Source organism: Festucalex cinctus, chromosome 7 (assembly GCF_051991245.1).
Source record: "Festucalex cinctus isolate MCC-2025b chromosome 7, RoL_Fcin_1.0, whole genome shotgun sequence".
Classification (NCBI taxonomy): Eukaryota; Metazoa; Chordata; class Actinopteri; order Syngnathiformes; family Syngnathidae; genus Festucalex; species Festucalex cinctus.
The window spans coordinates 18,899,698-18,923,533 of NC_135417.1; the positions used below are offsets into that span (position 1 = coordinate 18,899,698).

Below are 23,836 nucleotides of genomic sequence, written 5' to 3' on the forward strand. Positions count from 1 at the left end.
ATAACTTCTTGATTGGAGTCTTTGTAGCAGTAGTGACCTCTTTTCGTGGCATGTCAGTCTGCCCTGACCCAATTGTTGCAGTCTTCCGGGTCTCCCCACCGGGTACGCTGGGAATTTCTGCCCCACAGGCAAATGCCGTCGCCTTTCTCACTCTGGCAAATCCTCTTACAATGGATATCGATGGATCAAGCCTCGTTTAGGTGATGGGTCGAAGGGGTGCGTCAGGGATTCCATTAGGGAACATGCAACACAACTGGAATGAGACTTTGCTCCTTGTTGCAGCCAAAGACTTCATGCCAGTGCATGGTACTTAATAATAATAATAATAATAATTATTATTATTATTACGTAGTCCGATTCAATTCAAACACTCAATAAGCACTGGGGCAAAACAATGTATCGACCTCCATCATGGCTGTCGTGGACAAGTCCAGAGGTTTGACATCGTGGGAAAACCGTCTATGCATTACATGCATGAAGTAAATTAGCTTGTGAATTGATGCTGAAAAAGGCAGGACGAGTCTGTCCAACATCCAAACACCCAATTATGCACTATTTAATTTGTCATTCTTTTTGTAGTCTTAATTTACTTAGCCAGTGTGCTTTTCCAGGGGCACAGCAGTACAAACAAATACTGTGTTTCTAGGTTATCGCTACCACACAATAAAGAGATTAGGAGGAATTTGTATTTAAGAAAAAAAAACTAATTCAAATAAAAAAATCACACAAATTAGCAGCACTTTTAATATTATAAATTGAGGTAATTTTTGCAATACCACTCTCGCAGATGAAACTATGACCATTCAACTCTATACATGTCCTAAAACCTGCAAGGAACGTGACATGACAAATCTATTGTTTTTCTTGTTCAATCATAACAACTATCAGATACAGACAATCATAACAATATTATACAGGAAAAATAGATCAAGTACACAATAGTTTCACCATTTGTCTGCATTTTCTGTTCCGCTTTTGCTGTTGACAGTTGCAGGGAGCTGGATCCTATCCCAGCTATCCTTGAGCGAGTGTGAACTGAACCCATCCCGCCTGCATTGGAGTTCGGTGAACAAACCACAATGCCATAAGTGACGAATCTTCAAGATTTTTGAAATTGTATTGTGTGTATTAGTTGTGTAGTAAGTTTTAGTTTCCAACCGTCTGTAATCAACAGCTCTTTAAGGTATGTTATAAGTTTTACCAGTCCCTACCTGGTTGTAGGGCTATATAGTTTGTTAAAAGCCTAAAAAAAAAAAAATTATAGTATAGTATAATAAAGCATTTCGAAGTTTAAAATAATAATAATAATAATATATATATATATATATATATATATATATATATATATATATATATATATATATATATACACACACGTGTATATATTGATTGAGGAAAATGTGGGTGAAGTTAGGAATGTCGGTCCCTGTCACAATTTGCTGCAGGTTTTGCACATGGCGATTTTCCTAAACTTGTGATGATCAACCCCTACACCGGAATTGATTTTGTCAGCAACATTTTGCAAACCTCTACCCAGAAACGACAACCCTGTCCCTACTACATCTTCATTAAGAGGCAAGCAGCTCAGTTTGGGTCGAGGCCAGATGACCGAGAAGAGTTTGTTTGTGTAAAACACCATCTGATGACTATTCGGTCCGTTAACTTTTGATTTGCCTTGTGAAATATAACTCCAATCGCACAAGACACATGGCCTGTAACCGGCACTACAAATAGTCCATTGCAGCCGTCTCCATCCATCCCATAGTGTCATTCAGCTACTTGATTGGCTATCTGCTCCAGGAGATGGCTCTCGGTGGGGATCTGCTCCGTCAAATCAGTGCTGAGCTTCCAAACACCAACTGTCCCATCTGTTTTCCCCACTGCGAGGAGGCCAGGGTTGTGACAGTTGAAGGCCAAACAGGTGGCAGCATGGCCGACGCCTCCCGGGTCAATCGTAGCTGCTGGTCTCGGGGACCTGCGACTCAGATCGAATATTTGCACCTCACCTGGTGGAAGAAGAGTGCATTTAGAGTGCTTAACGTAAATGAGTACACTCTTTGCAAAGTAAGCTTTTCATTTGTTTTGACAGCTGACACGACACTATTTTCCAGAATACTATCAAAGATTAGATTCACCTTTGGTAAAAATTTCTGTGAATTTGAAATTTGCTTTGCTAGACCCTGAATGCTGTGTTGTGGATTTGTTCTTAACAAAAAAACAAACAAAAAACAAAAACAACAACATATATTACATGTGTAGATGGAAAAAAACATCAACATGCAGAAATTTATGCTGATAACACTGGTTTGCATCAAAATGAATAAATTTAAATATAAAATAAATAAAACTGTAAACAAATGTAGCCAACATTTTCTATGGCAGTTTAGGATGTAAAATCCAAATATCACATTAGTTTTTTTTTTTTTTAATAATTTTTTTGCTCCCTTTTTTTTCTCTCTCTCTGTAATTTGACATAAATAAAAAGTGCAAGAAAACCTTTTTTTTTTTGAGAGAGTTGGTGTACAGTTGTCAGGCAACTAGTGTTAAATTTATCACCCATTTTTAAATTTAGTCTCAGTCTTAGTCCAGTTTCAATCACACCTGTTAGTTTTTATCATAATTAGTCAAGCTCATCCTCTTTTTATTTAGTCAAGTTTTAGTCGACTATAAATATAGCAAGTGTCGCAGTGAAAAATGTGCACTGACGAAATTATTTTTGTGTAGTTTTCATTGACGAAATGAACACTAAAAGCAACTTAAAAAAAAAAAAAAAAAGTATTGAGAATATGTTGTATGTGCCCCCACAAGTCCAAACATGGCAATAGTGCGTTTGTGGAATATGAGTAGCAGCAAAATCTGCCCGCTGCCATTTTGCCACTTGCTGTCGGCTGAAAATGACATCACAGGGCTCAAGTAATGACCAATCATGTCTCACCTCCTGAGCAACTGTGATGTCACTTTCAGGTGACAGCAAGTGGCAAAATGGCCACTCCCGAAGATGGATTAAACGGGTGGATTTTGACACCTCATTCATATTCCACAAACACACTTTTAACCAGAATACCATGTTTAGACTAGTGGGGTGCATAGTACATATTATTGAAAACAATATTTCGAGGTTAACCATCAACAAATAGATCATATTTATTCCAAGAGGTCTGAGGTGGATGGCAATATTTTTGCTTTGAATCCACTTTCTCCTGCATGCTACCCTCAAATAATTTTCCTCACTGTTAACCAGTGGCTTATTTGCAATTTCTCATTTAAAAAAGTAAAGTTATTCATATTAACTGTGAGATTTCCAACACTTTTGCGAGTGCACCTTGTCCCGTGGCTGCAGCAAAAAGCAGTGGCCTGGTTGGAGACCACTGCACTTTAAAAACATAAGTGTCTGACACACGGAGTGAGCGCAGTGGGCTGGTCTGTAGCAGAGAATGGAGGTGAGCCAGGCCGTCAGTTCCTGCACTCAAAAACAGGTTCCTAATGAAAACAGTCACTTATGAGTCACAAGTTATATTTAGACACCGATTTAGTCACTCATCGGATCTTTAACGTGTACCTGTGAAAAGGTGAGCAGTGTATGGAGTGGACAGGGCCGCTACTGGGCCTGAAGGAGAAGACGGATGGGGCTCTCAGTGGGACACTGAGACATTCGGACGGGACTGTGGCTGGCGTCTGGGAAGAGAGGGAGCATCTGAGCAGAAGGCCACCCTCGGAGCCTACTAAGAACGTGTCTGGGTCCCATGGAGACAGATCTAAGGAGGTGACGCCCACAGTGCTTGTGCCTTGGCCCTAAAAAACACAAAATACAATACCGTAAACAGCCATTAAAGCTGTTTATTCAACGAATCATTAAAAAAAAAAAAAAGAACTATTGACCCATTAAATACAAAGATAAAATGAAATCAGTACCGTCAGAATGTGAACATTTTGATTGTATTCTTTTGTCTTGGAAGACTGAACCTTACCTTGAAGCTTGCGCTGCTGGAAAGAACTTGCTGCTGCACGAGGGCAAAGGCCACTTTCAGGAAGCATTTTCCTTGCTCCGAGCTCACTGTCCACAGCAGAATCCTCCCTCCGGAGCATGCACTCAGAACGCCAAACTCTCCTTTATTCTGCAGGGGCACCCAGGTAACCTGTGTACACATGCACACAGCAACGGTATGATGGCCTTAACATCCTCCTAGCCGGCAATAATAATCGCAAGCAATGAATAGAGATGCTTTTTGTCATGTTTTGGTTTTGTGGGGGGTGGGATTTTGTTTGCTTTTGGTGTTTTTGGTTGTTTGTCATGTGTTCCTTGTCTCTTCCCTTGTCCCGTTATGTCAAACCACGTCCACCTGAGTGTGTCTTCCCTTCCCAGTGTATCCACCAATCAGCTTCCCTTGCCACTTGTGTCTTGCCCAGCTGTGTCTAGTCATTGTCAATTAGCCTGTGTGTATTTAGTCACCTGTTTTCCGTTCGGTTCTGGTGGAGTCATTGTGCCTGTTCATGTTCATGTCCCTGTTTTCCATGCCATGCCTTGTGTTTGTTTTTGATCTTGTTAATTTTTTCCATAGTCCCTTGTTTAAATTTTTTGTTAATTAAATCCCATTTTTTTTTACTTGCATCCCTGCCTTTACCTGTTTTTGTTGCCCCCAGCATTTGGGTCCTCCCTCCAACACCCCCACATCGTGACAGAATGACTCCAACAGAACTGGACCCAGCGGGGGCAATGTCCGAATGGGAGCCCTGGGAGAAGGAGGGGCTTGAAGCCTGTGACCGAGCCATTGCCGGGCTAAAGGAAGCACTGGCTCTGGTCCGTGGCGTCTGGAGTGACTGGTCAGACAGGCCTCAAGGCCCTGAACCTCGTCTGCTGCAGCCTCAAGCCCCTGAACCTCGCCTGCTGCAGCCTCTCGCCCCTGAACCTCGCCTGCTGCAGCCTCTCGCCCCTGAATCTCGTCTGCGGCAGCCTCTCGCCCCTGAGCCTTGTCCGCGGCAGCCTCTCGCCCCTGAACCTCGTCTGCTGCAGCCTCTCGCCCCTGAACCTCGCCTGCTGCAGCCCAAAGACCCGGAACCTCGCCTGCTGCAGCCCAAAGACCCGGAGCCTCGCCAGGCGCCGCCCAAAGACCCGGAGCCTCGCCAGGCGCCGCCCAAAGTTCTGGAACCTCGCCAGGCGCCGCCCAAAGCTCCGGAACCTCGCCAGGCGCCGCCCAAAGCTCCGGAACCTCGCCAGGCGCCGCCCAAAGCTCCGGAACCTCGCCAGGCGCCGCCCAAAGTTCCGGAACCTCGCCAGGCGCCGCCCAAAGCTCCGGAACCTCGCCAGGCGCCGCCCAAAGCTCCGGAACCTCGCCAGGCGCCGCCCAAAGCTCCGGAACCTCGCCAGGCGCCGCCCAAAGTCCCGGAACCTCGCCAGGCGCCGCCCAAGGCCCCGGAATCTCGCCAGGCGCCGCCCAAGGTCCCGGCGACGCAAGCCCTGCGGCTGCCTTCACCTCTCGTTGGGCGTCGAGGACGCCCTCCTGACTGGCCCCGCTGGGACTCTCTTGTCGGGCTTCGCGGACGCTCTCCTGAACGGCCCCGACAGGACTCTCTCGTCGGGCTTCGCGGACGCCCTCCTGAATGGGACTCTCGTCTGGCGTCATGGACGCCCTCCTGAACTGCCTTTTGTCTGGGACGGATGGGTGGGCCGTGTTCCCACCTCCGTGCCCCCTTCCGCCCGCCCTTGTTTTTGGACTTTTTATGTTGGTGGGACGTCTGGAAGCCGTCCCTTGAGGGGGGGGGGGGGTTCTGTCATGTTTTGGTTTTGTGAGGGGTGGGATTTTTTCTTTTGGTGTTTTTGGTTGTTTGTCATGTGTTCCTTGTCTCTTCCCTTGTCCCGTTATGTCAAACCACGTCCACCTGAGTGTGTCTTCCCTTCCCAGTGTATCCACCAATCAGCTTCCCTTGCCACTTGTGTCTTGCCCAGCTGTGTCTAGTCATTGTCAATTAGCCTGTGTGTATTTAGTCACCTGTTTTCCGTTCGGTTCTGGTGGAGTCATTGTGCCTGTTCATGTCCCTGTTTTCCATGCCATGCCTTGTGTTTGTTTTTGATCTTGTTAATTTTTTCCATAGTCCCTTGTTTACATTTTTTGTTAATTAAATCCTTTTTTTATTTTTTTTATTTTTTACTTGCATCCCTGCCTTGACCTGTTTTTGTTGCCCCCTGCATTTGGGTCCTCCCTCCAACACCCCCACATCGTGACAGCTTTTTAAGGGTCCAAATTGAATCTCACATCTACTGTATGGTGATAGATATATGAAATTTTTATGAGGTGCAATAACAGAAGATCTTAATTATGTGCAGAGTACTATAGCAGTATTGGAGCTTTTCTGTTACAATTAAAATGAATTCAAAAACTCTTAAATCTCTCTTAGCAAAGCTAGTTTCAGGCACATGAAATAAATACACTTTATATTGTAGTTGATGGTGAACAAACATCCTTCCATTCCCTTCCATTAACCATGTCAGACCAAGGTTATGACTAATGGCAGAGTGCTCTGGGTATGCCACAGTTTATAACCTTTTTCAAGAGAACATGATTCACCCAGTTGGACATTCTTCGAAGTGACACAGTGATTGGAAAATTCCAGGAAAATAAAATGAAATACACAGAACCCTCGCTATATCGCAAAGTTTTAAGTGTTTTTTTTTTTTTTTTTTTTTTTTTATAATGGGTTTTTACTAGGAATGTGCAAGCACCAATACCAGGTAATGGCAGTGAGCCGATCAGACCTTATTTCAAGGCATCCAGAAGAAGGGTGCCAGTACTCGTTACCAATACATGACGCCCTCTTGTGGCCATTCTACTATAAAGAAATAAATTGCATGGATGGCTGACAATGTTTTTCTTGGTGAACTGCATCCATATCAGTTCTCTCATAAATTCGTTAAGATGCAATTGTATGTTTACAAGTTCCATATTAATGCTTAAGAGTGCATTAGTAGTCTGTTGCAAACTCAATTTCTGCTTGGGTGACAGAGCGGTTTCGTCATTATTCATGAATATGTTTAAAATTGTGGGGGGAAAAAAGCCTTTTTGCAACATGGCCCTGGTTGATCTCTTATACTCTGCTTCCATCTGCTGGCCGTTTTTGGAATAACTACGATTGCTTTAACCGTTCTCTTCAGTTCAGAGGCTTCATCAAAGCCTTCTGTATGTGCTGGCATATATATATAAAAAAAACAACAACAACAAAACAAAAAACATATATATACGTCTTTGGGGCACTCGCAATATTTAAAATAGAACATATTTATACGTTTTTGGGAGTAAATGAGTTAAGATGCAATTTATATACTTTGTAAATATACCATATGTATGTTTGTAAGGTTTATGCTTAGAGTGCATTATTAGAGTGTTGCTACTAGTGTTGTTCCAACACCGATACTGCTATCAGCAGAGGTGCCGATACTGCATTAAAACAGTGGTATTGGTATCGGTATCGGTGAGTACTTAAAAGTAACATGCCTATAACCATTAATTCCAACGCTAAAATAGGATTTTGGATGCAGCATCTTGTGTCTTGCTCGTGCACGACATTCACTGGTATGTGACATGTTCACTGCATGCCGATCTAAGATATCCTATTGGCCCTTGAATGCTCTGAACCAATAGGACAGCTTTTTCATGTTGAGGAAAATTTGGATTATAGTCTCGCATTTCTTGACAGCATGAGAGGGAGAACAGGTGCAAACGAATACTTTTTAAAGTGTGTTTCAATATTTCAAGGTGTGTTTTAATGAGTATGTGTTGGTAAAAATGTAAATGTATAGGAATTTATTTTTTTGAAGGTTTCTTGAAATACACTCTTTCCACCACTTCCAATTGCCACCCAAGGGAAAAACTCAAGTTCTCAATTCCTGTGGACTCACTCACCTGACAAACAGGCTCTTTGTGGCTGTCTGGAGACATGCCAGTTTGCGCCAATACTGGATCTGTGGACTGACTAGTGTCCCAGACCATCACTTCACCACTGTACAAACCACCTGCAGGCAGACAATCAAATACATCCGATCCATCCATCCATTTTCTGAACCGCGGGTCACCTACCTGCCATGAGGGCGGGGTGCTTGGGGTGACAACACAGAGATGTCACTGCAGTAGGAACATCTATGACCAGATCAGCTTGCTTGGGGTTCAGACCTCCATAGTCTATGTTCCATGTGCAAATATATGACTTGTCATTGCTCCAATCACCTTCTGCCATCCTGTCAACAACACAAGCATATTGACTTCCTCAGCAAGTGAACTATACATGGCTGACAGAAGCTAACTGCCGAACTCTCAAAACGGTAGTAGATTTCTAATATCATCATTGGAAGCAAAGCAACGTACCGGCCATAAGCACATGCTATTACTGCACCAGTACAACTCCAGGACACGCTCGTTACGTGAAGGTGTCGCTCTAGAGCTCTGGGATGATGAAGTTGGTGAAGGCACAAAACCTATAAAAACGGCACAAGTGGGAATAAACACAATGTGTCGAATATTTTACGATTTATCATCTTCTACTTACCATCTGATTGTGTTCTTCCCAGTTCACCTGAAAGCCATCAAAAGCATGACTCTTGGAATTCTTGACCAACTCTCGGATGACTGGGGCCTCAACCTGACGTAGGAATTCTTTCAAGCCGGACAAATGGAGCACACTGTGGGGGTCGTCGAGGTACTGTGTCGTTACGTGATCCTGGACCTCTGTTTGAGTACTGCTGATGATAGTGGAACGGGTCTGAACTCCTGCTTCAGCACTGTGAATGGTTCTGGTCTGACAGCCTCTCTGAGACATGTACATATACGCACACACCCACACATAACCAGAGCAAACAAAATTAACACTTTATACACAAGTACAAAGATGGAAAATATTGATTTGGTTTTCGTACATTTTGGTTTACTCTTTTCAATGGATTAGTCACAAAAAACAAGGTTTCACTGTAGTTAAATGAGTTGATGGAGGAGAGTAATTTGTTTTATTGTCATTCAATAAACACATGTTCAGTACACTTTAGTTGATACTTAATAGTCACTTTAGCTGAGAGTATAATGAATATATGTAAATAGATGCAAAAATTAAGAGAGGCAAATTAGTGTTCAACATTTTTATTGGCCGGGTGAAGAAACTGTCTCTGAATATGAAAAGTGACGAGGGTGATGTGATGAGATGGTGACAGATGAGTACCAGCTACTCTAGTGTAAATAAAGGTTTATAGTACCAGCCCTCTTGTATGATTTGTAGACCATTGCAACGAACAAAAGATAGGAGACAAAAATGGAAGTGGCAGAGGTAAAGATGCCGAGATTCTCTTTAGGAGTGATGAGAGGGGACAGGATCAGGAATGCAATGGACAACAAAAACTGGAAGGCAACCCTAGACAAACCTAGAGAGGTCCGAATAAGATGGTTTGGACTTAGCCTATACAGCAATTCGGCAAAGAAACAATGGCTATAAAAGTAGAAGGATGCTGGAAATTGAGTTGCTAGGTAACGCAAAGATGAAGACCAAAGATGGGATGCGGTGCATTTACGAGCTGGGTTGTTTGTGTTAAATGCCGGCCTTTTCAAGTATATTTATCAGTTTTGATTTATACCATATATTTGCAATTCTCCTCATTGTTATGTAACTTGCAAGCTATCCGATGCTTGATTGTGCAGAGCATTCATACATATCATGACTTATGTATTGAAATCTAACCTAGTCGTTCAAACGTACCGATTCCTGCGCCGACTGCTGAGATTTTCTCCAGGATGATTGGATACTCACGGGCACTTGAGCTTCGTCCGTAAACATATCAATAAACCTGATGAACCTGATGAAGAAACGAAACACTAGCCTTGACTCCTAAATACACTGCTCAACATCCGTCAACAAATGCCGTTTCTTCTTCGCCTCCGGTAACCGCTTCTTCTTTGAGGCCTGCAAGCATAAATTGCGTGCAATACTGCCACCTTCTGGTGTTTTATTTCTTTCATGTTTTAGGCTTTGTTTTGTTTAATGGTAATAATAATAACAACACACTTATATATATATATATATATATATATATATATATATATATATATATATATATATATATATATATATATATATATATATATATATATATATATATATATATATATATATATATTTATATATATACAATTTATTATTATTTTGTTTTAATTTAAAGTAATTATTATTACCATTTTCCCCCCAATTGTTATGAATCGTACAGTGCTGTGTGTTGGTCTGGCTGGCTGACTTTCTTTTCGTTTATTATTTATATTATATAAATGTAACAATCTAATTACACTGGCAGAGCTCGATTTGGCATTTAGTGTCCACATTTCTGGTGAGTTTTTCAAAAATATTTACCAGTATTCCCCACCCACAATGGCAGATTACTTTATTGTCTGGCCAAATATTTATGTACATAAAAAGAATGGCGGCCTCCAATTGATTGGCAACCAGTCCAGGGTGTACCCCGCCTACTGCCCAAAGCCAGCTGAGATAGGCTCCAGCATTCCCCGCAACCCTTGTGAGATTTAAGCGGTCAAGAAAATTGATGGATGGATGGAGATAGAATGGAGATGCAAATTTTATTTAACCATCCAGCTATGATCTGAACCGCTTATTTATGTATTTATTTATTTATTTATTTATTTATTTATTTACGTATGTATGTATGTATGTATGTATGTATGTATGTATTTATTTATTAATTTATTTATTACTACATATTGTAATAATGAACTATGTCAAGCTACTAAATGAATGACAAATATGCCACCTTGTTTGGCTCATAAATTTGTAAATCTGAAACTGTGACATAATAATAATAATAGTAATAATAATAATAATATTATTATTATTATTATTATTATTATTATTATTATTATTATTATTATTATTATTATTATTGGCGGCATGATGGTAGACTGGTTAGCACGTCTGCCTCCCAGTTCTGAGGACTCCGGTTCGAGTCCAGGCTCCGGCCTTCCTGGGTGGAGTTTGCATGTTCTCCCCGTGCCCGCGTGGGTCTTCTCCGGGTTCTCCGGTCTCCTCCCACATTCCAAAGACATGCATGGCAAGTTAATTGAGCGCTCCAAATTGTCCCTAGGTGTGTTTGTGAGTGTGGATGGTTGTTCGTCTCTCTGTGCCCTGCGATTGTCTGGCAACCAGTCCAGGGTGTCCCCCGCTTACTGCCCAGAGCCAGCTGAGATAGGCGCCAGCTCCCCCCGTGACCCTTGTGAGGAATAAGTGGTCAAGAAAATGGATGGATGGATTATTATTATTATTATTATTATTATTATTATTATTATTATTATTATTATTATTATTATTATTATTTAACTAAACAAGCAATTACTCTGTTGTTAGCTGCTTTCTGCTTATACTAAAGGTTTACCAAAGGACATTGTCAAAAGGGTTTAAAAAAAATAAAATTAATTAATAAAAAAAAAAAAAAAGCTGAGTTACAGTATTACGCTATTACAAAATACTTTAGAAAAGTTTAGACAGTAAAGCAGGGTATGTGGGAATTTATAGTAGGCCTACCGCTATTAATGCTAGTATGCTTTGGAAACAGAATCAGCATATTCTGTTCGCAAAATGTTGATGAACAGCCAAATATAATCAGAAGTAACGGTAAATTGTAATTAAGTTTGAGATTTGACGTCGACTGTAAAATGGTTGGTCCGTCAAGCATCAAACTGAAGGAAAGTATCTTTCCCGATTGCTCTACTCTGCCACATCCAGCATGGCGGTAAAACCAAAGTACGATTGAGCGCTCAAGACGGTGTTTACACATAGTTCTATCATTTTGACAGACTCCCGAAGGGCCTTTTTCAACTCACGTCGCAGACGATGACGTACCATACGGATACCCACTAGCTAACTAGCTCTTTACAATACATTTACACCGATGATATTTTGACTAATAATGTGTTATGTACTCTAATATGTGAATAATGTGTGGTTTTATGTTCACGTTTAACTACCTTCTTATTGAAATATTTTATTATTGGGCGTTATCAGGCACATGCAAAGACACTTTCCCGCTTGCTTGCCGCCGTCGCAGATTGAACGCTTGCTGTAAGCGTTGTTTACAATTTGATCCCAATCGTTGTCAAGAAGAAACTAAACTTTTTACTCAGAAGTGGACTGCCGTCAACGAACTTGTAGCCCAGCTGCTGTAATGGCGCTTCCTCCGGAGAAGGCCTCCGAGCTGAAGCAAATCATTCACAACCATCTTCTGAAGGTGAATATCCTGTAACTAATCGTTTATGGAAACTTGAAATGACAAATGATGCCAGTCTGTCTTCTGTCACATGTGTAATTTAGCTTTAACGCGCACACTAACTTTACAGCTGTTTCATCATGTAATTGCTTCTTCAAAAGCAAACAAGAGCCTTCTACGGAATATTTTACCCATTGTGTCGCGTCAATTCAAAAGTAGAATTATTGACACTTTGCTGATACATTTTGACTTGTCCTATAAGGATGTATCGACCTACTAACCCTAACCCGCGTAGAGAACCTCTTTTACTCCTTCAGTGATCCCCAAAAAGTAAAAACAAAACACTTTATTTAAATTGAGAGCTACTCTTCGCTGCTGATTAGTGCGCCACTTTAAGCTTCACATGTTCTCTGTCTGTACCTGGATAGTGGCTGCCTGCAGCACCAAAGTAACGACGTTGTGCTCTCCTCTTCTGGCTGCGAAGCATAACGACAGTTATGAATATTACACGGCCAAATGGCAGATATTTGCTGATTATTTTTACCTTTATGTACTCTATTTACAGCAGTTGTACACAAGTGAAAATTTTTCATTATTTATTACACATAAATCTATACAATAACCTTGTATCCTTCAATATTTATATATATAGTTACGATTGTTCTATGGACCTGTCATTCAAACAAAGCAAATCTTAATTTTTTACAGGCAATGCAAGTCATTGACCTGGATGTCACAATTTTACACACAACCAACGTCACAAAATAATGAAAATAATAAAATCATTATGCAACATAAATCAAACGTGTAGTATTGGAACCCATTGAAATGCACTGGGGGATTTTTTTTTTTATGCATTATGTTTTTTGAATTTAATCGGCCTATTAATCTGTATTTTTTTTCTGCCAGAAATTGGTGTCAACCTAAAAAAAAGAACAATATCAGTCAGGTCCTAATTCTATTATTATTAGCATCTCCTGACAGGTTTTCAACAAACATCACAAACTGTGTCATGGCTTTTTGGAGCTAAAGTAGCTCTACACATGTCTCTACTTAACTACTCACAGTACTGTACACCACATTTCAAATTATTATGCAAACTGTTTTTCTCTGATTTTATTTAAAAAAAAATGGCACTCTGGATCATGTTTGTTTGTAGAAGTGCATATTAACGGTCTCAATAGATTGTTACTTTCAAGTTTATGCAAATCTGTGACATGATCTTTTTCCTTTTCTGTTGTCATGCCATTAGATGGATATTCATGGGAAGATCCGAGAGGTGTTGTCTGAGACTTTGAGGGATGATCAAATGGCAGTACATCAGGTGTTATCTGAGGCGGACTTCCTCCATGCACTGCAGCGCAGAGGCGTCATAGACGACGTGATGAAGGACCTACACTTTTCGCAGGTTGCTCCACATTCTTACTGCGATATCTGTTTTGTATTTTTATTCCGTTAATTCACTGTTGATCGATTTATTAAAATTATATATTATTTATTGTACATTCTCATTCTATTTTATTTCTCATGTTGTTTTGCTAGGTAGCACCTACACATATGGAAACAGGATCTCCTTCAAAATCTGCCCCTCAGTCGATAAATGGAAAAAACAGTCGGCCAGCAAAAAGTACAAAATATTGGCAAATAACTCAATCAGTTAATTAACGGATAACATATTAAATACTGATGCTGTTTTTCAACATTGCAGCCAATGTTGACCCATCCAGACGTTACCTGTATTTGCAAGTGCTTGGTGGTAAGGCCTTCTTGGAGCACCTGCAGGAGCCAGAGCCTTTACCTGGTCAGGTGTGCTCCACGTTCAAGTTGTTCCTGCACTTCCGAAATCAGAGGTTTCACTCCAAGCCGGTGCCCTGCGCCTGTGACCCTGCCCTGCAGGAGGGCTTCCTCTTCCAAATCCACACAGATGGCGCAGGTACATTGAAATAATGACTGCAATTGCTATGTTTGAGGCTTTAAATCCTCCAATGAATGCTGTAAGTGTGACAACGTTTCTTTTGGTTCTGCAGGAGAAAGAAGTAAAATGGCAGATGCGACCACTATGCTGTCCATTTCTGATCCGATTCACTTGGTGCTGATCAAGACTGACACCTCCAGTGAGACAGCTCTGGTCTCATCTTACTTCCTGGACTGGAGGACAGTCCTGAGTTCACCCAGTGGGAAGACGTGCTTGGCTGTGGAACTGATGGGAGTGGGTAAGAGGGGAAAAAAAAAAAAAAAAAAAAAAGTTTTTTTTTTTTGTCTTTTAACCCTTGTGCCATTTGCTTAGCCAAATATGTAAATTAGGAGTTGATTGTGCAGGGGGAAAAAAAAAAAAAAAAAAAGAGCCACGGCTTTGGAAAACTGGGGGACCGTCAAAATGCGAGTGTGCCAACATTTCTCAGCCATTGCATGAGGGAGATAACTATTATAATATCCCTGGAATCGGCGTTAGCCAACCGCGTAACATTAATGTACATTATAAGTGACATTTTTGGACCGATTGGACACTGCATGTATTTTATTGCAATTTCCGTGATTTCTGCATGAAATCCTTCTATGGACATTCCTCGACGGTGCCATGGCCATGAGAAAGATTTCGCACCCCAAATCCACCAGGTGGCGGTAGAGGCCAATTAATGATTTTCCTTGCAAACGCCGCACTGATTCCAGCACGCCATATTCCACACAGACTTATTTCTTCGTGCTTTTTACTGATTGTGCATTCGACAGGATGTTAGTGGATGCGCGTGCACGTTAGTGGGCGCGCGTGCGTGTTCGTGGATGCGCGTACACGCGCGCCACTTATATTTTTGTGCAGAAAAAGGTATTGCGAGCTATTGACTTATGTTTCGTGTTGGGATATGCTGTTTGTTTGTCTGCATGGACGTGGGAAGCACGTTCCCTAGTGGGAGGGGTCGAATGGCAATGCTCTTTGCCGTTGTTATGTCCCCAAAATGAGCCACTGTTAGAGGTGGGCGTCGTTGCAATACAGCGGTTTTCCTCAGTGTGTGAAGGCTGTTATTTAATTTTTTTTTTCTCTTTCTTCACTTCAGAACTTTAGAATTAATAGCGTGCATATTCCACACGCATGCACAGTTCGATCATCCATTTTGAACAGCCGAGCATTGACATTTGCTCTGCCAAGGCTGCAGGGGGCAGGCGTGCCATTGTGGCCAAACGTGCGTGCAACGTGGAGGTGACGTATTTCCCTTCGTGCATTCTTCAAAACATGGCAAGGAGCATGGATCGGTGAAAACAATAAGCAGAAGGGATAAGACAAAACAAAAAAAACGTTTTTTTTTTGCAACTTATGAAGTGTAACATGTAACGGTTGTCGAGATGAATTCCTCGTCGGTTATCTTATCTGGCCGTTGCATTTCTACGTGTGAAAGTGCTAAGCTTCGATTTTTATTCGGCTAGTTTGTATTCACAACAACGTGCTAACGTGCTAAGAGGCTAACGTGCACGAGACATGAGCTTCCTGGATCTAAGGAAAAGAACGGCGATCGGAGACACAAAAAGCTGCAAATGCAAGTTGGCAAGTAAGTACTTCTACAAAATAAACATAAACGAACATATGAGCACGTCCTGGAATGCCGCGGGGGCCGTGTAGCTTCCCAACGGTATGTAGCTCGTCGCTGTGTTGACTTCCTTTCGCCGGATACAATTGGATACAGGCGGTGTAAATTTATCCGAAAAACACGCACGATTTCCGGGTAAAGTAAACGGACGGATCGGTGTAATGGAGCTTTTTCTTTCCGTTATTTGTCCGGAACCGTACGTCCTACGGGGAAAATGACACATATCTGACACATATCTGGAACCGTGAGCACAAGAGATACGTGGCTCGTTGAAGTGCGACGCCGGATACGGGGGTGTAAATCGGGCCTTCCTGTACCCGAAAATCAAACACAATTTGCGGCTAAAGTCACGGAGGGTCCCGGTGCCGCTCCGGAGCCCCACAAAAAGTACTTTTTTCCCCAAAGTTTTCTATCAAAGCTACCGTGTTGCCTGATGCTCTAACTATGTCATATGAAAGATTCAAATTTATTTCTTTATTATACATATATACAACACAGTTAATTTTCTTCATAATCTATTATTTGGCTTCTGTTGTCCTATGGCGGGGGGAAATAATAATAATAAATAAATATACTATATTTATGCATAGTTTTGATGCCAATGAACATTTTGGGTGGTTGAAAGAAAAAAAAATATTAAAAAATGACTTAGTTATCACACCTCAAAGTAGAATTACTTATTTGGCTAAAATGTACTCTTCGAGGGTGTTCTGAGTTAAATTGCCATTGTCAAAAAATTTGGCATGCATTGAAAAAATTGTTGTTATAACTTATTGCCTTATTCGAAGCTCTAATTATGTCATATGAAGTATTAATTTTTTATTTATTTTTTATACATGTATACAGCACAGTTCGTTTTCTTCATAGTCCATTCTTTGGGCTTGTATTGTCCTAAGAGGGGGGAATACATAAAAAAAAAAAAAAACTTCATATGTATGGATAGTTCTGATGCCAATGAACCTTTTGAGTGGTTGAAATAAAAAAAAATGTTAAAAATTGACTTAGTTATCACACCTCAAAGTAGAATTACTTATTTGGCTAAAATGTACTCTTAGAGGGTGTCACTGATTCCAAGGCACAAGGGTTAAAAGTGTTTTAAAGCACACGGCCAATATTCTCAGGACACTGGACTGATGTGGTTGTGTTAGAAGACGTTTGACCTCTCATGTGAGCAGTCTTCATCAGTTTAAGGCTATTTAGGTCATCAGTAGATTGCATGTTTGTGGGAAACTCAGGTATTTATCATCCAAGTTTCAGGCATGTCGTAATGCTACAGGTACATGCAATATGCTATTTTTAGTATTTAACTCATTCACTTCCAGCCAGTTTCACTGAAGCAACCCCCTTTGCCCCTGACTGTTTTACTGGATTTTGACTAATTTTGCAAGGCCCACAGAATATTGTGTTCTATTGCTATAAAAACATGGAATCTACCAAAAGAAAGATGAGTTTCTTCTTTCAACAGGAAAAAAGTATATATCTATATGTTTCTGTTTTGCAGCAATTCGCATTAGAATATAACTAAATTTGATGATTATTCACAAATCTGTTAAAAACTGGTGGGAAAACAGCTTGTTGCAACATGGCCCTGTTTCATCTCTTATACTCTGCTGCCACCTGCTGGCCGTTTTTGTTCTAACTACCATTGCTTCAGCAATTCTCTTCAGTTCAGAGGCTGCACCAAAGCCTTCTGTATGCTCTAGCATAAACAAAATTATATACATATCAAATGTATAAATACACTGGTAATATTTAAAATAGAATGTATTTATACATTTTTGGGAGCAAATGAGTTAAACATGACAATTTAGCCATGATTTTATTTAATTTTTTTAAGCTGTGATTATTGAACTGTAACTATATCACTTTTACAATCCCATAAAGCCAAACCTGAAAGAAAATGCACCTGAAAAATATGCTGGTCATTTTCAAATTAGACTTGCTTTATAAAAATACATTTCATCAGCTTCACATTGTCAACATCCCCAGTATGATGTAATGCATTTCTTTGCCACTGCGAAATCTAACCCAAGGTTGTGTTGTGTCACAAGGAAGTGAATGCAAGCTGCCGGCTGGTGTTTTGACAGTCAGTCTGGAGCTTTATCCTCCTCTCACAGAAACACTCAGCGCTGATATCATCAGCACACAGGTAAAGCACACGAACACTGATTTAAATTTGCTATTTTTCATATCCTGCTTAACGAGCCATCAAAGCAGATATCGTTGCTGCCTAATCATGTTGATGACATATTGCATTCGTTATTCAGCAATCACTAGAAAGGCAGAGGACAGCAGAGAGGGAGAGGATCTTCCTGGTGTATGCCAAACAGTGGTGGAGGGAGTTTCTTGAAATCCGCTCATCAAACCAGTCCAAAATGGTCAAAATCTTTGCACAGGTTTGCTCACGTTTACACTTAAAGATTTTGTGATTTGTGGTGAGATTGTGTCACTGTTCTGCTAGGGTTCTGTGTCACCTGCAGGATGAAAATGGCATCAACAGGCTGGTGTGCTCCTATGTGCACGTCCTTCGGGCCGGCCGGCTGCTCGAGAGTCCTCGGCGGGCGGCCCGCTTTGTTAGCCTCCTGGCACATGAGAAGGCGCCGGTGGTGGGAGGAGGAGAGAAGCATGAGCAGTGGTGCACATTATTGGCCTTCCTGTGTCGAGGAAAGGTAATGTTGAAATATATTGCTTCAGTCCAAAATCAATTCAAGTTGTCCGTGACATACATCATCAACAGAGGGAAATATTCACATATCAACCGTTACATTTATTGTATTTTATTTGCAGAATTTGGTGTTTTCTGATGCAAACTCCTTAAAAAAAACCTCTTCATTTACAATTCCTTGAAAGAAAAAATAAGTGACTGATTGACACTGGCAATTGCCGAGGTGGAATTTATTTAGAATTACTGATGGGCGAGTAACGATACTAGATAGATACCCGAGCTTATTTTGAGCTATCTACTGCTGCCCTCTTGTGGTTGTTTTACAAACAGGAACAAGAAAGTAGAAGAATAGAAAATTGCTAGGGATGTTTGATACCGTTCGAGTCCAGGCTTCCCCTTTCTGGGTGGAGTTTGCATGTTCTCCCCGTGCCCGCGTGGGTCTTCTCCGGGTACTCCGGTCTCCTCCCACATTCCAGACATGCATGGCAAGTTAATTGGGCGCTCTGAATTGTCCCTAGGTGTGCTTGTGAGTGTGGATGGTTGTTGGTCTCTGTGTGCCCTGCAATTGGCTGGCAACCAGTCCAGGGTGTCCCCCGCCTACTGCCCATAGCCAGCTGAGATAGGCGCCAGCACCCCCCGCGACCCTTGTGAGGAATAAGCGGTCAAGAAAATGGATGGATGGATGTTTTTTTTTTTTGTGTGTGTTTGTGTGAAAGTTATGTATGAAAACTACTTGTGGTGTCGGTATCGGTGACTACTCAAGAGTTGAGTACTCGTACTGTTATCAATCTGAAGAAAAGTGGCATCGAACATTCAAATTTAAAAAGCTTTAACATTGTGAAAGAAATGGAGTAAAACTGCAATGCACACTGAGAGCGAGTTTTTTATTATTTTAATTCTCCTGCAAAAATAATTGCAAAAAAAATACTAAACACGTGCATTAACATAACGTACCTAATTATGTGGCACACCAAGAATAAAAATGACAAAGCTATTTTTTGTTCGCTTCATTCCATTACCAATTGTCATCTTATAATTTGCATATTTATATTATATTTCATTGATTACAGGCTATGAAACACATTTCTGAGAAGGAAGCACTTCGGCATTTTCTTGCGGATTTCCCGGGCCACCACAGGACAAATGTTCCCCACCGCTCTGCTGTTTGTGCCTGGCAAGACAGACACAACACAGCTCTCACCAAGTGGTGCTTGTCAGCTATGATTTATGAGTTTCATTCCAAGGAAAATTAATTTAGCCTCATCTGTCCTCAGCCTGCTCGAATGCTGCCGTCCATATAAGCACTACTGGGGAACATCTATCATTCGGAGTTGTCGTGAGCTCGAACCAGCATGCTGCAGCCGCAGTCGGCTCGAGTCACACCTCTTTACAGGAAAACATCTTCCAGGATAAAGACAGTTGCTTGCCGGCACTGTCACAAAGCATTATGAACACACAAGTTTCATTTAGACATTAGTATTGCTTTGCCACCATCTTGCGGCATCATTAAAATGTTAAGGAGGGGGCTCAATTACTCATAGATTTTCACTATTCTAGCCACAAAAACAGGGTTCACACACAAATTCTGAACAGAAATTCTTCCTCCCTTCCTCCCTCAAATATCATCTATCACATTGAATAATTTTCTGTACAGCTTAACATGTTCAGGGTCACATTATATTAAAATTAGGCGTGTCACCGCCCCTTACTTGGAAGCCTGTACTTCCAGTCGCAACGCAGCAGACAAGTCAACATCAAAATTTAGCAGTAATAGATTTAATAATAATAGATATATTTGAGGAGACTGGGGTCAAGTTCTAAAAATCTAATCACCTGACACACGTAAAGCTCGATAGTTTTGACCATAATGATGGAAAAATCACCAGATTGATGTCACGAGACTAGCAAAACATAAACAATGCATTTTAACCACATTTGTGTTACTCACAGGGGGACTGTGAGGACCACTCCACCTTGTTGTGCAGCCTCCTGCTGGGCTTTGGTCTTGACGCATATGTGTGTGTGGGCACCAAAGCTAAGGGGGTACCTCACACCTGGGTCCTGACCCGAGGTACTGATGGAAGTATAACTTTCTGGGAGAGCCTGACTGCACACAGGTTTGTTTCTACTCACATACTGACAAAATTTGTTGTTGAGTTAGGTGCACTTATGGCACCGTCAACATAGATGACAAAAAGAACATTATCGGTATTTTATCTTGTAATTTGTTGTTCATAAAAGTGCCAGATCTGGTCTGTGATTTGCATTCCTACAGTTTGTCTAACTTATTTGCGTGATGAGATGCAGGAAAGTACATTATGGTTTGGTATAAATGAAGGAATGTAACAATAACAGTGAATCAACTGGGTGAAAACAGTGACAGCGCTTCTGTTGTTGGATAGGTTTTGAGAGGGGACCAAGAATTGAGCCCAATGGAACTCCACATGGATAAACATCACTCATTTGAGTTCTTCATTTGATGTGCTGAAACAAATAATCAGAAACATGCAGATATTAGATTTTTTTTTCCATCAAATTAATTTGGATTAAAAATTAATCTTAATTAATTTTTCACAACCCTCGTTTTAGGGGCCAAAGTCATTAACTGAAGTAAAAAACAAAAAAAAACACTTGTCAAAGAGCCACACTAAAATTTAATTGTCCCTGTTTTGGCCAGTCTTTCTACAATAAATTCAATTTTGTGCTTACAATTTTTCTTAGTATTAAATTGATCACAACAGGACTGCTCTGCTAGAAGATATTTTGCCTTTCTCGGTTGAGAGGCAGAACGTCTTCTAAGACAAACAGAGCAGTCAAGTTGCGATCGATTCGATGCCCTGAGAAAGCAATGACGTAGACGTATGAGAAGATCCACAAGCATGTGTACACTCTATAGTGTAAATTTGAATTTAAAAATTGCAGCATCTGTGTTCATAACAAAAGTGAACAGCTTTTTGTTTCAAATGCCTGATCAGATACCTTCATCAAGCCATAGACCCCGATGCCCCACCTTTGGCCTCCCAGTCTAAACCCTCATACCCCTACCGGACTGTGGGATGCGTCTTCAACCACCAGAGCTTCCTGGCCAACTGTCAGCCGTCTGACGCCGTGGAGCTTTGTGTCTTTGACCTCCAGGTAGAGTAGCAGCTGTTTAATCCGTAGTGTGCTTGAAAATTGGTCTCAAAATAGCTTGTAGTTTGGATGTTTGGAGTTCCACTTTCTTCCTTTTAGAATCAATCACGGTGGAAAGCAATGAGCGAAGAGGCTCTGAAGTCAGTATGTGAGACCGGCTCCACCAGCTCTCTGCCGCCTCTTCCTCCACTCAGCTCATCATCTCTTGATGCTGCTGCTGTCAGCAATCAGCTGGAGCTGGAGATGAGATACTTGATTGCCGAGCACAGGAAGGTACGACGAGTCCACTTTACATCTAGGAACTTCAACTCATTTTTTAGAGTTTTGTTCTCCGCACAAAGGTGCAAATTAAAAATCCCAGATATGATCATATTTTAAGGGTTGCTTACACGTTATTATTAACCAATCGCAGATGAGCTGATGTGTCATCTTTCTCCTCCAGGACTTGCACCTGACAACAGTCTGGGATGACCACCTGTCCTACTTGTTGTCCTCAGCCTTGTCGGCCTATGAGATGGAGCGCTGCACTGGGGTCTCGTGTGGAAATGAGGAATTTCAGGATGCAGTAAGGAGGGCCGTCCCAGACGGGCATACCTTTAAAGGCTTCCCCATCCACTTCCTGCACCGCAATGCCCGGAGAGCTTTTTCCACGTGCCTCAAGTAAGCTTGGAATGTGGCTTAATAGAGCCAACTCATTATTATCTTACAGCTAAACAAAATTGAGAGGAGGTTCTTAGTTTATGATGGTATAGAAAATTTTAGATGCTTCAAGGTTACAAACGTCATAAAATGGACTCGTTTTTGCATGGGCCTAAGAAAACATCATTGTGCTATTCACCCTCATTTCTGTGTCCTGTGTTGTTGTGCAGGTCCCAATTCTGTGAAGAGATAGTGTGTTGTCGTGGTGACCACGTCAGGCTGGCTCTTCGTGTTCGGGTCTTTATTTATCCAGAGAATATATGTGCCGTGTGGTTTATGTTTGCTTGTAAGTATCGCTCTGTGCTCTGACAGCTTCACGTGCTGTGGTGTCAAAACCATCAATTTACAGCACTGTGTATTGTACATTGAGATTTTATTATATACAATATTATGATTGCGAAAGTCTTAGATACATTGGATGACTGCTTTTAATGCTTTTTTCCGTATATTAAAGTCTTGCACGTGCAACTGTATTTTTATATTTTTGTTGTAAATAAATCTTTATACAGATGACTTACCACAATACATACTGTGTCATGTCTTATTATAATTTATATTTATGAAATATATTCACAAATTTATTTAGACAAATACAGTGGCAGTCCTGTGAATATTAGTGCTTAGTTTGAGATCTAAAATTGAAATGTAAAATGAGTTGTATATTAAAACATCTACTATATATAGGAATACAGGGACACTCACAGCAGTGCAAAAATTTGTTTTTAAATGAACAGCAGACAGATGATTGATGGGCAGTCATTAATTTAATGAGGAAAATATCGTGCATCATATACAGGATAATGATCTTTCAACTGACTTTTGTAAACCCATACATCAAATTCATTTGTATTGTGTATGAAGGGAAAAGCCGAAAGAAGAAGAAGAAGATTCTACAAACACCCATTTAAGTTAGTGTGCAACTAAATCTGAACATGGTGGCATCTATTTGTAATACCGGATTCCTACACTAGATGGCGTTTTCGGATAATGTTGGTACTGACATGACGCTCAGAATGCTTTTGCTAAATCCGGCCGCTTTATCACATACTGCAAACACGAAATACACCATCATTCTATTATATAGCCAAATGTCTAATTGACTGGCCTTTTGTCAGAGAGACCTTTTTTTTTAAGGCTAAAATGTTTTTAATGGTCTTATTCCGATTATTAATATTACAGTCTGGCTATCATTAAAAATTGGCGTCTTCACGTGACCATAAAATACTTTGAAAATGTAAACGCATTGATAGCTTTGTGGTTAATTGCCAGTGAAGTTTATCCTTCAATTAAATATTCTATTAGTTGGTCTTCTACTTTGTTTTCCAATCTTATATTGCTGTTTTATGTTCAGTGGGAGTTCCGGACGAGCCAGGTCAAACTTTAATAAACATGTCTATCAGGGTGGCCAATTAATTTCCAATTTGACTTTCTAATTTGCAATTCTGCTTGTGCCCCTTAGCTGTTGAACACAAGGATGGGTTGGAGGCTGGGAGAGAGAAAAAGATCTAATGAATAATTTCA

The 23,836-nt window shown here is 40.9% G+C and overlaps 2 protein-coding genes across 4 annotated transcripts; one reads left to right on the forward strand and one right to left on the reverse strand.

Moving 5' to 3' along the window:
• Positions 1-721: 721 nt before the first annotated feature.
• Positions 722-9,896, reverse strand: dync2i2 (dynein 2 intermediate chain 2). The gene is made up of 9 exons (XM_077528183.1): positions 9,730-9,896; positions 8,536-8,796; positions 8,355-8,464; positions 8,070-8,227; positions 7,896-8,005; positions 3,969-4,136; positions 3,560-3,792; positions 3,323-3,480; positions 722-2,006 (listed from the first exon to the last, which is right to left on the reverse strand). Exons 1-9 carry the CDS (start codon positions 9,805-9,807, stop codon positions 1,768-1,770), a joined length of 1,515 nt encoding a protein of 504 aa, XP_077384309.1. The 5' UTR covers positions 9,808-9,896; the 3' UTR covers positions 722-1,767.
• Positions 9,897-11,846: 1,950 nt separating this feature from the next.
• On the forward strand, positions 11,847-22,840 carry cep76 (centrosomal protein 76). Of its 3 annotated transcripts, none has more exons than XR_013284386.1 (13): positions 11,847-12,259; positions 13,491-13,646; positions 13,781-13,865; positions 13,947-14,171; positions 14,266-14,451; positions 17,871-17,968; positions 18,087-18,215; positions 18,300-18,488; positions 20,435-20,601; positions 21,460-21,619; positions 21,716-21,889; positions 22,114-22,276; positions 22,486-22,634. XR_013284386.1 is itself a non-coding variant. In XM_077527619.1 (13 exons), the coding sequence occupies exons 1-13, from the start codon at positions 12,197-12,199 to the stop codon at positions 22,622-22,624; spliced, it is 1,989 nt and encodes a 662-aa protein (XP_077383745.1). In that variant the 5' UTR covers positions 11,847-12,196; the 3' UTR covers positions 22,625-22,840. The 3 variants fall into 3 exon arrangements, 2 of the variants coding, with proteins under 2 accessions (XP_077383745.1, XP_077383746.1); XM_077527619.1 differs by having other exon boundaries at positions 22,059-22,276; positions 22,486-22,840; XM_077527620.1 differs by having other exon boundaries at positions 18,087-18,197; positions 22,059-22,276; positions 22,486-22,840.
• The last annotated feature ends 996 nt before the right edge of the window (positions 22,841-23,836 follow it).